This window comes from Oryctolagus cuniculus, chromosome 9 (assembly GCF_051225735.1).
Source record: "Oryctolagus cuniculus isolate XC-2025 breed Fujian yellow rabbit chromosome 9, ASM5122573v1, whole genome shotgun sequence".
Classification (NCBI taxonomy): Eukaryota; Metazoa; Chordata; class Mammalia; order Lagomorpha; family Leporidae; genus Oryctolagus; species Oryctolagus cuniculus.
Window position 1 is genome coordinate 110,771,147 of NC_142875.1, and position 19,469 is coordinate 110,790,615.

At 51.5% G+C, this 19,469-nt stretch overlaps 1 protein-coding gene across 2 annotated transcripts; it reads left to right on the forward strand.

Annotated features, from left to right (window-relative positions):
• The first annotated feature begins 1,440 nt into the window (after positions 1 to 1,440).
• On the forward strand, positions 1,441 to 16,398 carry GPRC5A (G protein-coupled receptor class C group 5 member A). 2 transcript variants are annotated; one of them, XM_002712648.6, is made up of 4 exons: positions 1,441 to 2,014; positions 11,917 to 12,845; positions 15,210 to 15,268; positions 15,480 to 16,398. In XM_002712648.6, exons 2-4 carry the CDS (start codon positions 11,933 to 11,935, stop codon positions 15,570 to 15,572), a joined length of 1,065 nt encoding a protein of 354 aa, XP_002712694.2. In that variant the 5' UTR covers positions 1,441 to 2,014; positions 11,917 to 11,932; the 3' UTR covers positions 15,573 to 16,398. The 2 variants fall into 2 exon arrangements, with proteins under 2 accessions (XP_002712694.2, XP_051706232.2); XM_051850272.3 differs by having other exon boundaries at positions 1,888 to 2,014; positions 11,855 to 12,845.
• The last annotated feature ends 3,071 nt before the right edge of the window (positions 16,399 to 19,469 follow it).

The window sequence follows — 19,469 nt, forward strand, 5'->3', positions numbered from 1 at the left end:
GCAAAGACACCACAGTCCTATTTGGTTTTCCCAAGCTCCCTGTCCTGGAAGGGTGGGTGCGACTTTCTCAGCTGTGACCTCAGACCTCAGACTTGACATCCTTTGCTTGATGTCATGAGCCTCGCCCCAGACGTGGTGACTCGCATCCTAACATGCCAGCACTCAGAGAGCCCTCAGACGTGAGTAGCCCTGTTCTGTCCAGCGAGGGAGCCACTAGCTGCACATTGCTTGAGAACATTTGTAATGTGGCTGCTGCTGTAGGTATAAGATACATGCTGGATTAAAAAATAAACTATTTATTGACTTTTATTTGTTTGAAAGGCAGAGAGACAGAGAAAAGTGTCCCATCTGCTAACTCGCTTCCCAAATACCCACGATATCCAAGACAGCCAGGCTGAAGCCATGAGCTCGGGGCTTAATCTGGGTGTCCCAAGTTGGGTGTCAAGGACCTAAATATTACAGCCATCACCTGCTGCCTCCCAGGATGCACGTTAGCAAGAAGCTGAAATCTGAAGGGGGGGGGGCTGGTGCTGTGGGTACTGAGTTAAACCTCCTGCTGCAGAGCTGGAATCCCATGTGAGCATATCTGAAAGCTGAGAGGGAGGGAGGGAGGGGGAGAGGGAAAGGGAGAGAGAGAGAGAGAGAGAGAAAGAGAGAGAGAGAGAGAGAGAGGAACCTCTGGTTCAGTTTCCAGATGCCTGCAACAGCCAGGGACCAGGAGCCTCCAACTCCATTCAGGTCCCCCACGTGGGTGGCAGGGATCCAGGCACCTGGGCTATCATGTGCTGTCTCTCAGATGTGCATCACCAGGAAGATAGGAGTCGAAATGGAGTCAGGATCGGAACCCTGGTCCTCTCAGGCAGGTGTCTCAATCAGCATGTTAAACCACTGGGCCAAAGGAGGGGGCCTGAGAGTCACATCAGAAAAAGCACAGGAGACTTAGGGTGGGGGAGAAGTGAGGAGAGCTGGGAGTCCTAGGCCTTCCCCTCTGGTTAGCGGCAGGTGCACTAGCCGCAGCCACCCTGAAAGCCGAGTCTCCCTTCCGCGGAGCCCCGGGGCAGAGAGCCCTGACAGTTCGGGGCAGACTCTCCAGGATTGTTTAACAAGTAAACAAAGCCAAGTTTCAGTGGGATCGGCTTGCTAATGCAGAAGGGTGGGCAGCGGCGGGCGGGGCGAATTCCTTGGGTTTTTGATTTTATCCGGCACCCCGGTTCCCCGCGGCCGGCGGCGTCAGGGCTTCAAGGGGAGGCTGTGAGGAAAGCGGAGACGGATCTCTCCAGCCCAGGGCAGCGCTAGGGCGGGTCTGGCCGCAGTTCTTTCCAGGGCACTCGCTGGGCTGACTGTGGACCCGGTGGCACTTGCCTTCCAGGCTGGGGAGGCCGGAGAGGGCGGCCACCTCCTTCTCCAGACGGGCTTCCCCTCCCGCAGGGCGGGGTGAGAGTGATGAAGAGAAAACCTCCGCAAGGCGGGAGGCTGGAGAAAGGCTGGCTCGGGCCCTGGGAACTCACGGGGGAGCTGGGCCCCTCTCTCTGGCCGGCGCTGGCGCTGGCCCTGGGGGGACCGGAGAGCCGGTGGAGAGGGAGGGGATGGCTTCCACCCTGAGGGGACAAGCCTGCGGCGCCGACGCGGAGCGAGCGTCCCCGCGACCCTTCTTTCGAGCCCCATGTCTGGCTGGGCCGCCCCAGGCCACGCAGGAGCGGACGAGCAGGGTGCTCCCCGCACCCGGTGTCGGGCATGACCCTGCTTCTGACGTCAGGAGATCCTGGGACTTTATTTCCACAACAGCGCGAAGCTTGGCGGAGTCGGAGTGGGCGTGTCCTCTGCTCGGGACCCTCCCCCGCCCCCGGCCGGTCCGCTCGGCCTCCTGGCGCGCGCGCTCCCGCCCCCGGCCGCAGCAACCTTTATAACCGCTGGGCGCGGCAAGGGCGGCATCGCTGCTCCGCAGACTGCTCCAGCGTGCGCGACCCGAGTGCTCGCCGCCTAGTCAAGTTCACGACCAAAGCCCGGCGCCAGGGTGAGTTCGGCACCAGGAGTCCGGAGCGCGGCGAGCGCGGCGCGGGGACGGCGCGGGTGGGGGAGCAGAGAGGCCCCGAAGGACCGAACGCGGCTGGCTAGGGGCGGAACGGTCCGAGAAAGGAATTCCTCTACTTTAAGTCAACTCAGATTCCCAGATTCCCCTGGCGCCCTTTCTGGGCTTCCCAGGCTAAAATAAAGTCAGAGAGAAGAGCGTCAAGGTAACAGTTTCTGCTCGGACGTGAAGGAGGGCAGGTGGAATCCTACCCAGGCAGGGGGTGAGCGGTTTGGGGATCATTGTAAATGGGAAGAGAAAAAGGGGGAGAAAGGTGAAGTGAGCGGCCGGAGGAGGGAGATGGTGACAGCTGCTACGTCACCCAGACGCTGGAAAGTTCCCAGTATTTTGTCCTGGCACCCTCAGGGTGCCCTGCTGAATACCGGGAACTAAAAGTGCACCTGGCCTCCAACCCCTCTTCTGGCTGTGGGTGGGGGTCCGCTCGGCTGCGGCCCCTCCTCCGGGGGCCCCTGAGTTGCTCCCATGGTAGCAGCTCAGCGCTTCCACCAGCAACCAGACCGCGCTTGGGAGCTCCGTAAACTGTGCTTGCCTTGCTCTCTTAGACGCCCCCCGGGAAGGGCGAGCAGGTGGCCCGAGAGGGTCTGAGGACTTAACGTTCTCCGCAGCTTTGCGCCGCCGCGGAGCCTCCAGCAAAGACCACACCTGTCGCGGGGCTGGGCTGACACAGCCTCTGCCAGGGGCTCTGGGGCATTCTTTAGCCACTTCGGGTACTTCGGGGCTGGAGACCCGCGAGGGTTTGTGTGCCGCTGGGAACGGGGAAGGCTGGCAGGAGAGGCAGGGTGGGGCGAGGCGCTACCTGGGAGACAGAGTGGGCAGAGGAGCACGGCCGCGTGGTTTCCTGGAAAGGGTTCTCAGCCCTAAGTCCTGGCGCCTTGTTTTCTCCTCCAAGCTTAGCAGGACCACGAAGCCCCGGTCAGGCAAGGGCGTGTGCCGTGAGTTAGAAGCGGTCTAAGGGAGCCGGGAGCTCCTTTCCTGTGTTAGGATGCCAATCCCTCTGTCTATACACGCGCCTGTTCCCTTGGGAGTCCTCTATAGACCCTGCTTTTTTTTTCATATTCCACACCTGAGTGGCAATGTAAGGACAGCAGGATGTGATGAAGAATTTCGACTTTGATTTTATTCTTTTCATTCTGGGTCCATTGCTGTTTAAAAATGCACAGATTGACCTGAGGAAAGCATGTGGTATAGTCAACAGTAAACTAAAAAGTATTTTTGCTTGAGGGGTGTTTGACCTTCTGAGCGGTGCACTGTGTTTGTTTCTATTTTTCTCCGTTTTTATGGCTTTTTTGTTAGAATATGTACTCTTGTGCTTTTTTTTTGGAACTTCAGTTTTCTCTTTATACTCTAAAATATGCTCAGTTTTGGTAAATGTTCCATGGGCTCACAAAGTCTAAACTATGTAGTGACCCTTTATAGAAAATATCTCCTGATCGCTGATGTAGAAGATGTAAATTATATGATTAATAATGGAGATGTAGTGAGATATGAAGAATATTCCCATCAAAGTTTCCATAGAACATTTAGGAAATTTATCATATTGTTCATTGTGTGTATTTCACCTGCCAAGAATTGATAAGGAAGTATTAAAGTCTTCCATAACCATTGTATTTCTTTTAATTTCTCCTTGAACTGTGGTCGTTTTTGTTTTATATGTTTTAGTTGCTGTATTGTTGGTGGATCAAAGTTTATGATTTTTAATCTTCAGTGTGGAGTATCCCTAATTATTGTAAAGCAGGCTGGTTTTTTTTTTTTTTTTTTTTTTTGGCCTTAATCACAACTTTGTGTGATTAAATCTCAACTCCTGCTTGCTTCTTTTACTTGAGCAAGTTATTTAACTTTGCACCTGGCACACTTGTTAAATAAACATTGTTTATTAGCATTCCTTCTTTTGTATTTATTTTCATTTTTCCCTTCCTTTTGCCTTTTAACCTTGCCAGTCCCTTTGTTTTCAGTGAGGTTCTTACAGGTGTACTAGTTTTTAGTCTTTTCGAGAGGAGAGTTACGATCTACATATGTTGTGACCCAGTCACTTGCTGTTGTCCCCTAACTGTGGGTCATAGGTCTACTCGTCTCTTCCTCTGCCCCTTACGCAGCGCAGCGTAGGCTGTGTTTTCAGATCGGCTGGTTCACTGAGGAGGTGGAGGTGCCCTTCTCACGGCTTAGAGACATCAGCCTGCAAGGAGAGGTGAGAAGGCTGGCTCTGGACTTGGTGTATCCCACATGAATATGTTACCTTTACAGAACGGAGAGCTTTGAGATGGACCCATAGCGGACTTCACTCGATTCTCCTGGTTTATAAAACTTCCATTTGTTAGCGTTCTGGGCCTAACGGACTTGGAAACTTTAACTCAACATCTCAAGTTTCATTTTAAAAAGTGATTTCCAGCGTGTCATCCTATATTCAGGTTAATCTAAAGTCTACATAGTTTATTTAGAAGAAAAGGAAGATGGAGAACTCCTGGAGAACTACTTAGAAAGTGTCCACTTGGGAGCTTTGCTGTGGCACTCGCGTTGGTCTGCCTGAGCTGCTGCGAAGATTTCTTTTCTCCCAGTCACTGCATGCAAACTCCATTTAGTGATGTTGTTAAGATGTTATTCAGAAGGTGTTGCTGTGATGTGTCATTTTTACATCATCAGAACTAGGGTGGCAGTGGCAGGAACAGGTCAGAGATTCCCTGCGCACACTTTCCAGTTACAGTGAATCCTTCATCGAGGGCTGAGAAATGCTTGTGGGACTCCTCCCTTAGGAGAACCCAGCCTGGACAAAAATTACGAGGATTAGCATCAGCAGTATTCATCTTAAAAGTTTTTTCTCTCCCCATTACTCACACTTGCTAATAAATAACTAGCTTTGGCTAATTATCCAGCAGTTAGTCTAAGTCTGAAAAATCTGCGCAGCAGCCACAGGGCAGAGCACCTCGTAAGCAGAAGGCCAGTAAACAGAAGGCTTACTCTGTTTCCTTAAGGAGCTGTTATTAATGGGCGATGTATGCCGTACGTCCAGGAAACACTTGAAGGTCAAGAAATACTTAACTGTGAAAGCTATTGAAAGACCTGTAAGTTTAGAATGAGATGAAACTGGTATTAATAATATTTTTAAATTAAGTTTAACAATTTTTATTTGAAAGGCAGAGAGAGAGAGAGAGGGAGAGGGAGATCTTCATCCATCGGCTCACTCCTCAAGTGCCTGCAGTAGCCAGGCTGAAGCAGCGAGCCCAGAACTCAATCCATGACTCTCACATGGGTGGCAGGGACCTAAGCACTTGAACCATCATCTGATGCCCCCCAGGGTGAGCAGTAGAGAGAAGCTGGATGGGAACTGGAGCCAGGGCTCAAACCGGATACTCTGTTATAGGATGTAGGAATCCTAAGTGGCATCTCAACCACTGCGCCAAAACCTTCCCTTTAGTATTAATTTTAAAAACTCATGACGGAGGTTAGGTTTTGAGCCACATTTTGAAGTGGGTTAAGTAGACAGTGAATAGGAGGGGCAAAATCTTTCTGGTTGTGCTGAGGCAAAGACCATGGCTTTGAGTGAGAAGAGCCTGGGTGAACCCTGTTCTCTCCCAGGTAGAAAATGCGCCAGGAAGATTTGCCTTGTCAAGGTGGAGAGGGAGGGAGGGAGCAATAGGGGGAGCAGCTGGAGAAAAGTCTTGGTGCTCCAATTGAAGCTGCATCTGTGGTTAGAGACAAGAGTAACTAATACACTTTGTAAACAAAAATTATTTTTGTGTTTTTAAAAATCGTTTGTTTGAGAGAAAGCTCTTACTCCTGGTTTACCCCCCTAATACCTACAAAAGCCAAGACTGAACCAGGCTGGAGGACCCTGGAACTCAGTTGGGGTCTCCCACGTGGGTGCCAGGAACCTAATTATATGAGCCATACCTGGCGCTTCCCAGTGTCTGCATTAACTGGAAACCAGAGTCAGGAGCCAGAGCCCAGATACGGTGGTATGGGAAATTTCTGCCCCTAATGTGCTGTTTTGACAGCTCAATCGGAAGATCCCTTTCCAGGCTCCTCCGTCTGCTCCTGTGCAGCGCTGGACTCCCTTGTCCATTGTGCGTCCTTAGCTGCTCTGGGGAACAGCCCAGGCTTATTTCTTTTACAAACCCTGATGATTTCTTCTGAATATCTTTTGCTGCCTCCCACTCCGATGGCGCTGTGTTCCCATGCTTCTGTCTTTGGCTTCCTGTGCAATCTCATTCCCTCTGAAGGCTTCAGATGCCACCTCTAGGCCGATCTGTGCCTACAGGGAAACCTTCTGAGCATTGGCTGTGGGGGGCCCACCTGCAGAGGGAGTTGCAACTGCACAGCTAAAGCTGGAGGTCTGGCCTTTTAAAACATTATTATTAATTTATTAGAAAGCTGGAGTCGGGGGTGGAGCCAGGGCTTGAACCCAGGCATTCCCATAAGGGATGTGGGCATCCCAAGCAGTGTGGTGTCTTAACCGCTGTGCAAGATGCCTGCCCCTGAGTCTGGCTTTTAAGAGTTACATAATTTCAGGCAAGACATTTCATTTCCCTGTGCCTCAGTTTCCTCAACTGTAAAAAGGGTATAATCATGGGATGCTGTGAGGATTAAATGAAACAATATAAAGCTCAGGTCAACCTCCGGGAGGGCTCAGTGCTTGGGTCCCTTAGATTCAGCAAAGCCGCGTAGAGGGCCACTGTGTTCCACGTATCTTCCATGTTTCCTGCACACTGTGACTCCCTTGTTGCGTGTCAGGGCGGCTGTGCTAGGCCTCCCAAGAGCACCAGCACACGTTTTGGTCTATGTGATTTGTACACTGAGTGTGGTACCTGACACCACTGCCATGTTTGCCGAGTGACAGGAAGGTTGACTCCAGGTGGTTTGGAGACCTCTCAGTGAGCCGAGCTTAATGATAGGATGGATTCCATGGACAGAGGTTGAGGGAGGGAGAAAAGCTTGGCAGCTCACGATAGTGACTTAGAAATGAAGGACTGAGTTCTGATTATGACTACCTGAAAGGGAATATTCTTCCTGTGTGACATTGGATATGTCTCTTTCACCTCTCCAAGAGTCTTTTCACTTATACATGGACTGTGGGAATATTAAATGAGATAATATACATAAACACATGTAGGTGAGAGAATGCAAATAAAGATCTTTAACCCTCACCCCCACCTCCCTGCCAGAGTGCTTGCCTTAGTATGTGGTAATAGTTGTCATTTTTATTCATGGTTATGTCATGACTATTTTGTTACTACTGATTGAATGTAGCCATTGGAGAATAAACAGTTAAAATGTTGGAAAATCATGATTTTGCAGGGCTGACATGTTGTGAAGGCTCAGCTTCAGTAACTGTGTCACTTGTTCGGTGTCATTCCCAGGTCAGTCTGAGGATTCAGGTCCTGTCATTGTTTTTAGATGCTAGAATAAGGTAACTCTCATTCAGAGGAAGACCAGACCCAGTTCTAGCAAGGTCCTGGCCCCGGGTAGCGCATTCTCAGACCCTCTGAGAAGGGCCACACAGAGCCAGTATGGGCAGCCTTCCAGGCCGGGTGTAAGCACTTGGACATTTGCTGCACCATTCTGGGGGTCTGAGGAGTCTCAGGTTGGAAACCATTCGCCAGGAGATGGACCACAGGTTGGCGTGTGTCTTTGTGTGCCAGTCAGCACTGTCAGTCAAGGCCACATCCAGGGTCAGTCCTGCCCCAGTACCCTGCAGCTCTGCCCCTCAAGTGAGCATCCCCTGGTTTCCCATCTCTTGACCTGTGCTCAGCCCCCTCAGCCTGTCCTCCAGCTCTGCTTTGGGGTCTGCTTAGGGGGTAGTGGCACCTCGTCTTTTAATGGTAAGAAATGGGACAGGAAGGCGAGGGAGAGAGATCTGGACATTGTGTTCACGGAGCTCCCAGAGGGATGAACTGCAGAGCTGGGCGTGGGGCCCAGCCCCTCATTTTCTGGAAGAGACAACAGAGGTTTGGGAGATGACGGGACTTGACCTCATGCATGGCGGCTTGGGAAACCTCTTTGTCCTACAGGGGAGGAGTAACAGACGGTTTGGAATTGAACCCAATACGTGACTCCCTCCTTCCCTGCCTCCCTTTCTCCTCTGCCTCCTTTTCTTCCTTCCCCTCACCTTCTCCTCAATTCTCTCTCTCTCTCTCTCTCTTTCTTTCTTTTCTTATTTTATCTTTTTTTTTTTAAAATGCCTGGCTTATCCTAAAAAGGGTTTAAGGCAGCTTCAAGTGATTGCGGTTTCTCAGAACCCCACCCTCCTCCAGGCATCTTCCTGGACCATTTTTCCATACAGACTTGCCTATTAATGACTATGGTGAACTGATTTTTCTATGAGTAAATTCAAAGAATTTGTAACTTTTTACTTGGTGTTGAGCAATTCTTATCAGACTGGAGAAGAGGAGGAAGAGTAGAGATTATTGGAGTTGAATTAGAATGATGATTCTGACAGTCACCTAGATAAAAAAACATTTACTAAGAAGGTCTTTTAAAGGACACTTGGGAGAGAATTGGGAAATACCTTAGCTGCATATTTGATACTTAAGGATTATTAATTTTAAAGAGTAGTTAAATTTTTTGATTTTTTTAAAGATTTATTTATCTGAAAGGAATAGTAAAAGGGAGAGATTGAGATCTTCATCCACTGGTTCACTCCCCAAATGGTCGCAACAACCAGTGGTGGGCCAGGCCTAAGTTAGGAGCCTGGAACTCCATCTAGATCTCCTATGTGAGTGGCAGCAGCCAAGTACTTGGGCCATCTTCTGCTGCTTTCCCAGGCACATTAGCAGGGCACTGGATTAGAAGTGGAGCAGTCAGAACTCACACCGGCACTCATCTAAGATGCCGATGTTGCAGGTGACAGGTTAACACGCTATGCCGTGATGCCAGCCCTGAGTTTTGATTTTTAAAAAAGGAGACAAACTAAAGTATTTATGGACAAAAGTATGCGATGTCTGAGATTTGCTTGAAAATAACCTAATGAGTGGAGTGAGGAATTAGATGAAGCAAAATTGGTCATATAATAACATTTTTGAAACCAAGTGATGGTTATATGGGCCTCCATTATAAAATTTTCTATAGCAAGAACTTGACTGGTCAGCCACAGCGGTGGAAGTAGCCATTTTCAGGGAGAGGCAGGGAGGGCGAGAGAGAGAGTACAAGATTTCCTGCCAGATACCACCCGGATGATTAATCTCAGAGGGCGTGGAGAAGTGAAATAATTGTGGTGCGATGACGGGCGGGCAGTGCACAGGGCCTGCGTGCCTTCCCTTCTCCTCGCCGCCTTAGAACGGGACAGGTTCTTCCTCCTACACACTCAGTGGCACAGGCAAGGCAGGGCCGTCCCCACCTCCCTTTCTCACGGTCCCCCACTGGAGAGTGGACAATTGTCACCACAGCTGATCAGGCTGTGGGTACTTGCATTTCGGGAGCTGCTTTCTCTGAATGTCCTCTGCCTGCCTTTTTCCTCCTGTTTTTTGTTCTGCCCCCACCCTGCAGACAGGGGAGGTGACCCTCTCTTTGCTTGTGGTAGGGAAAACTGTGGTGTGCTGTCCAGCAGCGTAGCGTACACAGGCATCAGATCCACAGTGAGGGAGGGTGTAGGGAGGCTGTGGCGGTGCTGGCAGCTTCCTGCTGTACCATCCAGTACCTAGACGCATGATTGGCATACAGCCATGCTCAGTAAATATTTGTTGCGTGAGTGACTATAACATATGCAGTGAAGTGTGGACAGCCAACTTTCACCAACATCAGGAAGATAGATATAAACTATACTTTTAAAATTATCCTTTAAAATAATTTTTATTTATTTAGTTGAAGGGCGGGGGGAGGGAGAGAGAGAGAGAGAGAGAGAGAAAGAGAAAAAGAGAGAAAGATCTTCCATCCACTGGTTCACTCCCCAGATGACCACAATGGCCGGAGCTGCGCCGATCTGAAGCCAGGAGCCAGGAGCGTCTTCTGGGTCTCCCATGCAGATGCAGCGGCCCAAGAACTTGGGCCGTCTTCCACTACTTTCCCAGGCCATAGCAGAGAGCTGGGTCAGAAGAAGAGCAGCCAGGACTCGAACTGGCTCCCATATGGGATGCCGGCACTGCAGGCAGTGGCCTTACCCGCTATGCCCCAGCGCTGGCCCCTGCCTGCCTTGCAATTTGAAGAGACAGGATGGAAAGAAAAGGGAGAGAATTCTTTTTTCCTTTGGGTAATCCCGGGACCCTGCAGTGGTTGCTACTTTTCAGGAGTGGCTGAAGGTATCTCATCCGTTAGCATTCGTGGGTTTATTTTGCTGTAAGAGAATAGGCAGGAGTCAGCTGGGGCCTCGTACCTTTTCCTGCTTCCCGGCCCCAGCCCTCCTTACTCAGATTCCTTGCAGCACGTCTGTCTCCACATTTGGACCAGTAGAGACCGAGGGGGCTCCAGCAGCCCTCCCTTTGCCGGAATGCTGGCTCCTTCCCACAGGGGTCTCCTTTCAAGTCCATTCAGAACTTTCCACCCTTGATGATCAATGTTCTTGGGAAAAGAAAAGTTTAAAAAAAAAAAAGAGAGAAAACAAGAATCCATGCATACAGAGCATATGATCAAACAAAAGGAGTAGTGCCATAAGCAGCAGAAGCAGTCATAAGCAGTAAAATGTATGGTTTATTGAGAAACTGTTAGGACTGAGTTGTGTTTGGCTATGCTGAACTTCAGATCTTACCTGACATTGGCTTTGGAATTTCAGAGCTATCTGTTTTGAGAAAACGTAGAAGCTCCTTTCTCTTTTCCAGTTTCCCAACTTGTCTTCTCACTTGTGCCCCAAATCCTTAGGATTTAGATTTCCTGGGAGTCAGGCAGACAGCTGGGTGTAAAACTCACATGGAGGTCGGGGAAGTGGAGCTAGAAACCCTTTGCCTGAGTGATTACCAACACTTATACGGGAAGTATGCTGCTGCGCATCCTGTAGATTCCTGATTCTTCTGAATGGACAAGTGGATTATCTATCACCTGGGAGCTCCTATGTTCCTGGGAGTGCAATTAGAGCCATAAAGGGTCATTTATGAGGGAAGGGTGAGAGAGAGAGAGAGAGAAAAAAAAAGAAAGAAAGAGAGAGAGGGAGAGAGAGAGGGAGAGAGAGAGAGAGATCTCATTTGGTTTACTCCCCAAATGCTTGCAATGGTCAGGATTGGGCTGAGGCTGGAGCTGGGAGCTGGAACCTCAATCCATGTCTCCCATGTGAGTGGCAGGAACCCAATTTCTTGGGCCATCACTCCTCCTAGGGGGTCTGCTCATGCAGGGAGCTGAGGCAGGTAGTGAACCCAAGGACTCTGATATGCAGGCAAACACCTGCTCCCAATGTTTGTTCTTCTGTAGAAAAATCTGCAGTTTAGGTAACTCCTCATGGGATGCTTATAAATAATACCTGAAACACAGCCAAAGGTGGGAAATCTTTGAGACTGATAAACTATGATCCACGTGTTAACTCCAAGTCTGACTACCTCCCTGCTCGCTGAGTCCTGAGACAACACAAGGGAAGTTAGGAAAAAGTAACCTGGAAGGCTGTTTGTAATCTGTGTTTCAAAATTTTTGGGGAAAAAAAAAAATCCCTTCAGAGAGCTGGGTTCCCTGGCTTCAAGGTCAAGATGAAGATGGTTACATCGGGCAGAGAAGCATTGAGGTCCGTTCCTTGCCTTCATCAGTCTTTAGGATTTGCCAGAGAGGCAGGGAAAAGTTAGCTGCATCTAATGTAGCACGTTCAAGGGCAACAACATCCTAGCTGAACACATGCAATGTTCCCCCTAATCTTTTTTTTAGTCCCGTACGTGTCTGAGTGTGTTGAGAGACTCACCACCCTTCCCAACTCTGCTTTTATTCAGCACCAGAACGTCGACCATGGCCCCTAAGGGTTGCCGCTCAGACCTGGACCCCAGGTACTACCTGCTCTGTGACATTAACGCGGCCTGGGGCATCGTCCTGGAGGCGCTGGCTGCCATTGGGGCTGTGGGCTCAGTGGTCTTCATGTTTGCTCTCCTGATCCTCATCTGCAAGGTGCAAGATTCCAACAGGCGGAAGATGCTCCCGACCCAGTTCCTCTTCCTCATCGGTGTGCTGGGGCTCTTCGGCCTGACCTTCGCCTTCATCATCAGGCTGGACGGGGCCACGGGGCCCACGCGCTTCTTCCTCTTCGGCATCCTCTTCTCCGTCTGCTTCTCTTGCCTCCTGGTTCACGCATTCAACCTGACGCAGCTTGTCCGTGGGAGGAAGTCCCTCTCCCTGCTGGTGACCCTGGGCCTGGCTGTGGGCTTCAGCCTGGTGCAGGACGTCATCGCCATTGAGTACGTCGTCCTCACCATGAACAGGACCAACGTCGATGTCTTCTCCCAGCTCCCTGCTCCTCGTCGCAATGAAGACTTTGTCCTGCTGCTCATCTATGTCCTCCTGCTGATGGTGCTGACCTTCCTCACGTCCTCCTGCACCTTCTGTGGGCCCTTCACTGGCTGGAAGATACACGGGGCCCACATCTACCTCGCCACACTCCTGTCCATTGCCATCTGGGTGGCGTGGATCACCCTGCTATTGATTCCTACCCCGGGCCCCGCGTGGGATGACACCATCCTCAGCACCGCCTTGGTGGCCAATGGCTGGGTTTTCCTGTTTGTTTATGTGGGTCCTGAGTTTTGGCTGCTCACCAATCAGCGCAACCCCACGGATTATCCAATCGAGGACGCCTTTTGTAAACCTCAACACTTGAAGCAGAGCTACGGTATGGAGAACAGAGCCTTCTCTCAAGACGAAATGACTCAAGGTACACGGTCTGGTGTGGGGAGAAGCCTGTGGAAAGGTTGGGGAGGGATGGGCTTTCAGCGTAGCTATGCAGACACGAATTAGGATACCCACGTCCCACGTTGGAGCGCCTGGGTTTGGTGCCCACCTCTGGCTCCAGCTTCCTCTAACTGCCGACCCAGAAAGGCAGTTCCGATGGCTCAAGTGAGTTTCTGTCACCCACGTGGGAGACCCGGGTTGAGTTCTGGCTCCTGGCTTCAGTCTTGTCTCCGACTTAGCTATTGTGGGCATTTGGGGAGTGAACCACAAATGGGAACATACACACATACACACACACACATACACACAGACTCTCTCTGTCTCTCTTATTCTGTCTGTCTCTAAAGTAGATAAAAATTTATTTAAAAAAAGATAGGGGAGGGGCCAGTGTTATTTATTTAAAAAAAGATAGTGGAGGGGCAGAGTTACAGAGAGAGAGAGAATGAGAGAGAGAGAGCTTTGATCCTCTGGTTCACTCCCCACATGGCTGCAGTGGCCGGGGCCAGGTGCAGGGGCCCAAGGACTTGGACCATCTTCTCCTGCTCTCTCAGGCACGTTAGCAGGGAGCTGGATCAGAAGTGGAACAGCCAGGACTGGAATGGGCGCTCACATGGGATGCTAGCGTTGCGGGTGGCAGCTTAGCCTGCGGGTGGTCTTGTGAGAAAGCGGCTAAAGTGACACCCAGTGACTTCCTTTGCCCATGGGGTCTATTCATGGAGCCCCGGAGTTTACCTGGGTCTTTGCGTCTTTGAGTCTAATCGGTGGGGAAATGGTTTCTGAACAGGAGTGAGGGATCTCCAAGGCCAGGTCTTGGCTCCCACGATAAAGAAGTCTTCCCTCGGAGGCCAGCCTGGGATACAGAGCCTCCTGGGGCTTCTTGCTGCAGCTGTGGCCTCTCCTGTGTGCCCGGGAGCCTGGGAGGGGGGTGAGAGGGTGGCTTCTATGCCCAGCCCCTTCTCCCCACTCCCAGGGCTGCACTCTGTCCCCTCCCTCCTGGACTCCCCACGGTTCCCTGGCGATTTCGTCCTTCCTGCTGCCCACTTCAGGAGCTTCCTCTTCCTGAGGGGCTTTGCTGCTCCCTTGCCACGCTCCCCACCCAGCGCAGCAGCCCAGAGCCTTCCACACCACAGGAGCCTCCTCCCAGTGCTTGCAAATCCCTGCGCTCGCCTGCCTCTGCCTTGGAGAGGTCCTGCTGCTCCTGCCCTCTGCCTGCCCTTGTCCAGAGTCATGCATTCTGCGGGCTTGGGGATCGCTCTGCTCTGTGCATCTGTAGAACTCTGAAATGTTCCCATCCGAGTCCGTCTCCTTCGGTAGTGCTGTGTCCCCGTCATGGCTTCCTTATTCTCCGAGGCCAGCGATCGATCGTTCTGGTTCATCCTTACATTCCTCATAATGCCTTACACATGGAAGTATTGATCGAGTGAATGGGGCAGGTGATTTTGGGGGGGCGGGGGAGATAAAAGAATTGCTTTAAATTGTGTTTGTGATGATTACGTGTTGTCCTTCTCAACTGTAAAACCTCCGATTCTCCCAAAAGACACAGAAACCAATTCTCGTAAATTCTGTCCTTTCTAAAAGAAAATGATACATATATAATAAGCATATAGATTTATTTATATAAAATATAGTTTTTCCTCATCAGACAGTTAAGAAGGTGGGCAAATACCCCCTGAGATCCTATCTAGCACATCTCTCACCAGATCTACACCTGAAAAGACATTTTAAAAATGTTATTTATTTATTTGACTTATTGAAAGGCAGAGGGACAGAGAAAGAGAGAGAGACAGACAGCGCTTCCATCCACTGGTTCTCTCCCTAAATGCTTGCAACAGAAGAGGGCTGGGCGAGGCCAAAGCCAGCCGCTGGGGATCTCAATCCAGGTCTCCCTCGTGGGAGGCAGGGACTCGGGTACTTGAGCCACCACTGCTGCCTCCCAGGGTGCGAATTAGCAGGCAGCCGGAACTGGGAAGTGAAGCTAGGACTCAAACACAGGCCGTCTGCTAATGGGATACCAGTGTCCTGCGTGCCTGTGCCACACACCCTGTCTTTTAAATGACTTTTCCAAATGTGTTTTTGAAATGCTCCGGAGATGAGGTGGGGCCCCTGCTGTAAGCTTTGGAAAGCGGTTTCCAAAGCTCTTCCTGCTAGTTTTTCATTGATTCAACCAATTCTGAGTTTATTCTGTGCCTGGCCGGGGGCTCAAGCACATGCTGTGTCTCCCTACAAGGACTGGCAGTCTGCGCCGAAACAGGAAACAGACGTGAGGGCACACTCTGAGAAGTTCTGCGGCGGGCTGCCGGCAGGCGGGGGCCTCAGTGCTTCAATTTCTCCCCTTGCTCTGTTTCAGGTCTTGGAGAGATAGGGGATACTCTCTATGCCCCCTACGCCACCCATTTCCAGCTCCAGGTAATTGCCGTCTTCTTCCTGTTGGTCTGTGGCATTCGCAGTCTGGGACTCTCCTCAAGCTGTGCTTGAGGAACTGGCCAGGATTCCGACGTCCCCAGGTGGCCTCACGGGGTTAGGGAGGACCTGGGGGAGGCCTGTGGAGAAGCGGGCAGGACGTCCGAGAGAGGCCGGGACAGGCGAGGCTTTCATGATGTTCTCGTCTCCTTTTCAGAATCAGCCTCCCCAGAAGGATTTCTCCATCCCTCGCGCCCAGGCCCGGGCCAGCCCTTACAACGGCTATGAAGGAAGGAAAGAGGGCAGCTAACCTGCTTGTCCAGAGCGGGGTGAACACAGCTAGGCCGCCAACCCCACTGGGAGTTCGCCGCGACGCGGGCTCCACGCCGAGTCTCCCGGGAAACCTGCACCGGACGTAACAGGAGCCGCCGGCCTGGCGCCCGCCTCAACCACTCTGCTTGCACGCTGGAGCGCCAGGCCTCAGCAGCCTTCCTCCCACACTTAGGATTCTTTCTCCAAGCGCGAGTCTCAGGCTGCCCCGGGTTAGGTGCCTGCTGGTCCTGTCCCTTCCCTGTGACCGGAGGCGTGGTCCTCGGCCCCCAGGACTGGCCTGTCCAGCTGCGGGGGCGGCTTCCGTGGGAATCGTTCGGCCCAGAGCAGAACTGGAATCAGCAGAACCAGCGAAGGCCTGCCCGCCTGGATCTCCCCTGGCAGCCGCCGCCCTGGCCTGCTTCTCCCCCGACTCCTCGCCTAGGAGCAGGGGCTGAGGCCACCCTGGGCGGACTCACCTCCGTGGCGCTGCCTCTCAGAGGGCTCAACAGCTCCCCGAGCACTCGGCGGGGCACCTTCTGGAACCATCCCCGCGCTTGGTGTCAGCCCCGGGGCCTCCACACCCCCTGTGCTTGGTTTCCTGGACCCCCCCAGCACGGAGGGAGCATCTGTACGCTGCTGTTGCTGGCAGTTCCAGGCACTGATGCGCTCCACTCCCCTGCGCCCCAGCCTCTGTAAATAGATCACCCTGTACTCACCGCCTGTGCGCTGTAAGCGGGCATTGTCGACAGGGGGCAGTGTTTGTTGTATAATAAGTTATTCATCTGCATATTCAATAAAGGTGCAGTGGTGACTCTTTTTTAAAACGTTTATCTTTTATTTTCATTTTATTTGAAAGGCAGAGAGAGTCAGATCTTTCATCTTCTGGTTTACTTCCCAAGTGCCTACAACAACCAGGACTGGGCCAGGCCGACACCCGGAGTTGGGAACTCAATCCAGGTGTCCTAACTGGGAAGCAGGGACCCACACACTTGAACTGTCACCTGCTGTCCACCAAGGTGCATGCTAGCAGGAAGCTGGGATAGGAAGAGGGGCTGGGATTCCCATCCAGGCACTCTGATGTGGGATGCAGGGGTCCCAAGCAGTGGCTGAACCACCACACCCAGTGCCTTTCCCTTTGGTGGCCGCTCTGACCGCTGCAGCAGAAGTACAGGTGGTGGTGGACCCCAAGACTCCCCTGTTGGGCTTCATGTTGGAGCCGAAGTTCAAGGTTCGATTCCCCGAGTTTGTACATGACCTCTCCCATGTGTCTCCTTCTCCTCCTTAAATCTAAGATATGCTCCTTTGCCCCAAGTCTGGAAGCCACTCAAGGAGAGAGAGCGAGACAGCCAGGAGGGGCAGGCATCCTGGGGTTCTGCTGTCAGATGGCAGAGGAGTGGCAACTTTGGAATGGGGTTCAGAAACCCAAGACAGGGAGGAGACTGCAAAGCCAGGTGCGTGTTTCACCGAGGTTTAGTGCTGGGAGTGGACAAGTCCTGGTCGCTTCTTTGACAGAACTGGCTCACAATATCCCAGTAAGGACGTGGTAAGTGGCAATCCAAGACAGCTCTGTGGGGCACAGCACAGGGCTCTCTGGTGAAGGGAAAAGGAAATCCCCACAGAGAGTGAATGACATTTTTTAAAAGATTTATTTATTTGAAAGGCAGAGTTACAGAGAGGTCTTCCATCTGCTGGTTCACTCCCCAGATGGCTGCAACACGCGGAGCTGCACCGATCCAAAGCCAGGAGTTTCTTCCTGGTCTCCCACATGGGTGCAGTGGCCCAAAGAGTTGGACCATCTTCTACTGCTTTCCCAGGCCATAGCAGAGAGCTGGATTGGAAGTGGAGCAGCCGGGACTCGAACTGGTGCCCATATGGGATGCTGGGACTGTAGGCACCAGCTTTACCCGCTACGCCACAGCGCCGGCCCGTGAATGACATTTGTAAATGGGTAACTAAGTTGGGGAGTTACTCCCTAAGAGCCTGGACTTCATCCAAGTAAGGAAAAAACCTGGGAGTGGCCGAGACGAGCTGAGGGTGGAGGTGCGTTAACAAACTGCAGGCGTTAACGTGCCACAAAGGTTTGGTTGATGAACTTTGCCCTAACACTAGTTTTGTATTGAAAAGGGAGTGACAAGCAATGACATGGATCCTTCTCAACTGTTCTAGTCTTTTACAAGAGGCCATGACCCCGTGAGGTTTGTTAGGAGGAGAAAACATCTGGCTTATTTTATATCTGTCAGAGTGCAGGGAACACACCATTCCCTACAAATGCACATCTCCTTCTCTTTCCTTCTCTGGCCTTCATCCTAAAACCAAGCCAAGAGGGTGGTGGTGGTGGTGGTGGTGGTTGTGTATGAGCAAAAGATGAAACTGCAAAAGGTTCTGGATCTTTCTTTTTTAAAAAAGTTTTTATCTATTTGAAAGGCAGGACAATAGAAAGAAAAAGAGAAATAGAGAGGGAGTGACAGAGCGAGATGTATTATCTGCTTGCTGGTTCACCCCCCTGAATGGCCCCAACAGCCAGTTTTGGGCCAGGTCAAAGCCAGGAACCAGGAACCCCATTTGGGTCTCTCAGATGGGTGTCAGGGACCCAAGTACCCAGGCCACCTTTCGCTGCCTTCCCAGGTATGTGAGCAGGAAGCTGGATCGGAAACAGCAAGGTCAGACTAAACCTGTGCTCCGATACGGGATGCCGGCACCATGGGAGCGGCTTAACCCACTGTCCACAACACCGGCCACAGGGTCTTCTTAACAGGCAGGAAAGTCTGCCTGACCTTTGTATCCACATGGCTGCCCCTCTACAAAACTGGAGAGCAGGGTGGGCCTTTGGTCCAGTGGTTAGATGCTGCTTGGGATGCCTGTGTGCATATCAGAGTGCTTGGTTTGAGTCCTGGCTCTGCCCCCACTTCCAGTTCCTTGATAAGGAGCATTCTGGAAGGGAGCAGGTGATGGCTCAAATCGTTGGGTCCCTGAAACCTACCCGGGAGACCTGGATTGATTTCCCAGCTCCTGCCTTTACAGCCCAGCCATGGCTGTTGTGGGCATTTGGGGGAGTTAACTAGTGGATGGGAGATCTTTGTCTACCTCTCTAATAAATAAAAAAAAATTTTTTTTTAAATCCCCAAACTTAATAGGATCTGGGAATGGCAGCCATCCCTGGGAACGTATTTTCTTTCTAAGAAAAAAAGTGGTCAGTGAGACTGAGCAAGTGGGCTGTGGCCTCAGTGAATTCTCCAGAAGCACTTGTCACCGCCCTTGGCTGTCAGCTCATCTCCAGGTCTCACGTCTTCTGCACATGTCTAAACTCCTCTGTTATTGAGACGATGTTTCAGGGGCTCTTCGCCTTGGAGAAGAGGAGTCCAAAGCTCTTCCTGGCGCCCCCATCTCCAGCTGGGCTGCATTAGATCGTGCTGAAAGCGTAGCCCCGCCTGGTGCCTGGGGGACGCCAGGTGATTGATAGCAGGGAAACAAAGTGCTGTCTCCTTGGAACTAAGTGGGGATAATGAAATAAAGCTTGACGATCTTTGTCATTTTTCATTGTCAGAAGAGAAAGAACCTGTGCCTCTGATTCACCGGGCAGTGCTGCCATACCCTCTGCTTCCACTGGATGGCGGTAAAACCCCAGGTTTGAGCCCTCAGGGACTCAGCCCTGTCAGCCACAGACCTGCAAAGTTGCTTTTCTGTGAAGCCAGCTGCAGCTAAAGGCCAAGGGGTGGGGGTGGGGGGCGTTTAAAAGGCTTTCCTTGCGTGTTTGTGCTCAGTCCTTTGGCAGAATTTCTTTGCCCTTTGTCTTCTTTTCGTGAAACTCTGCGAGGCGTATCCGGCCTATTTGCATGCAGTCTGGCGTCTTTACAGATAATCATCTCATAGGCTGCTGTTATTAATGTGAAGTCAT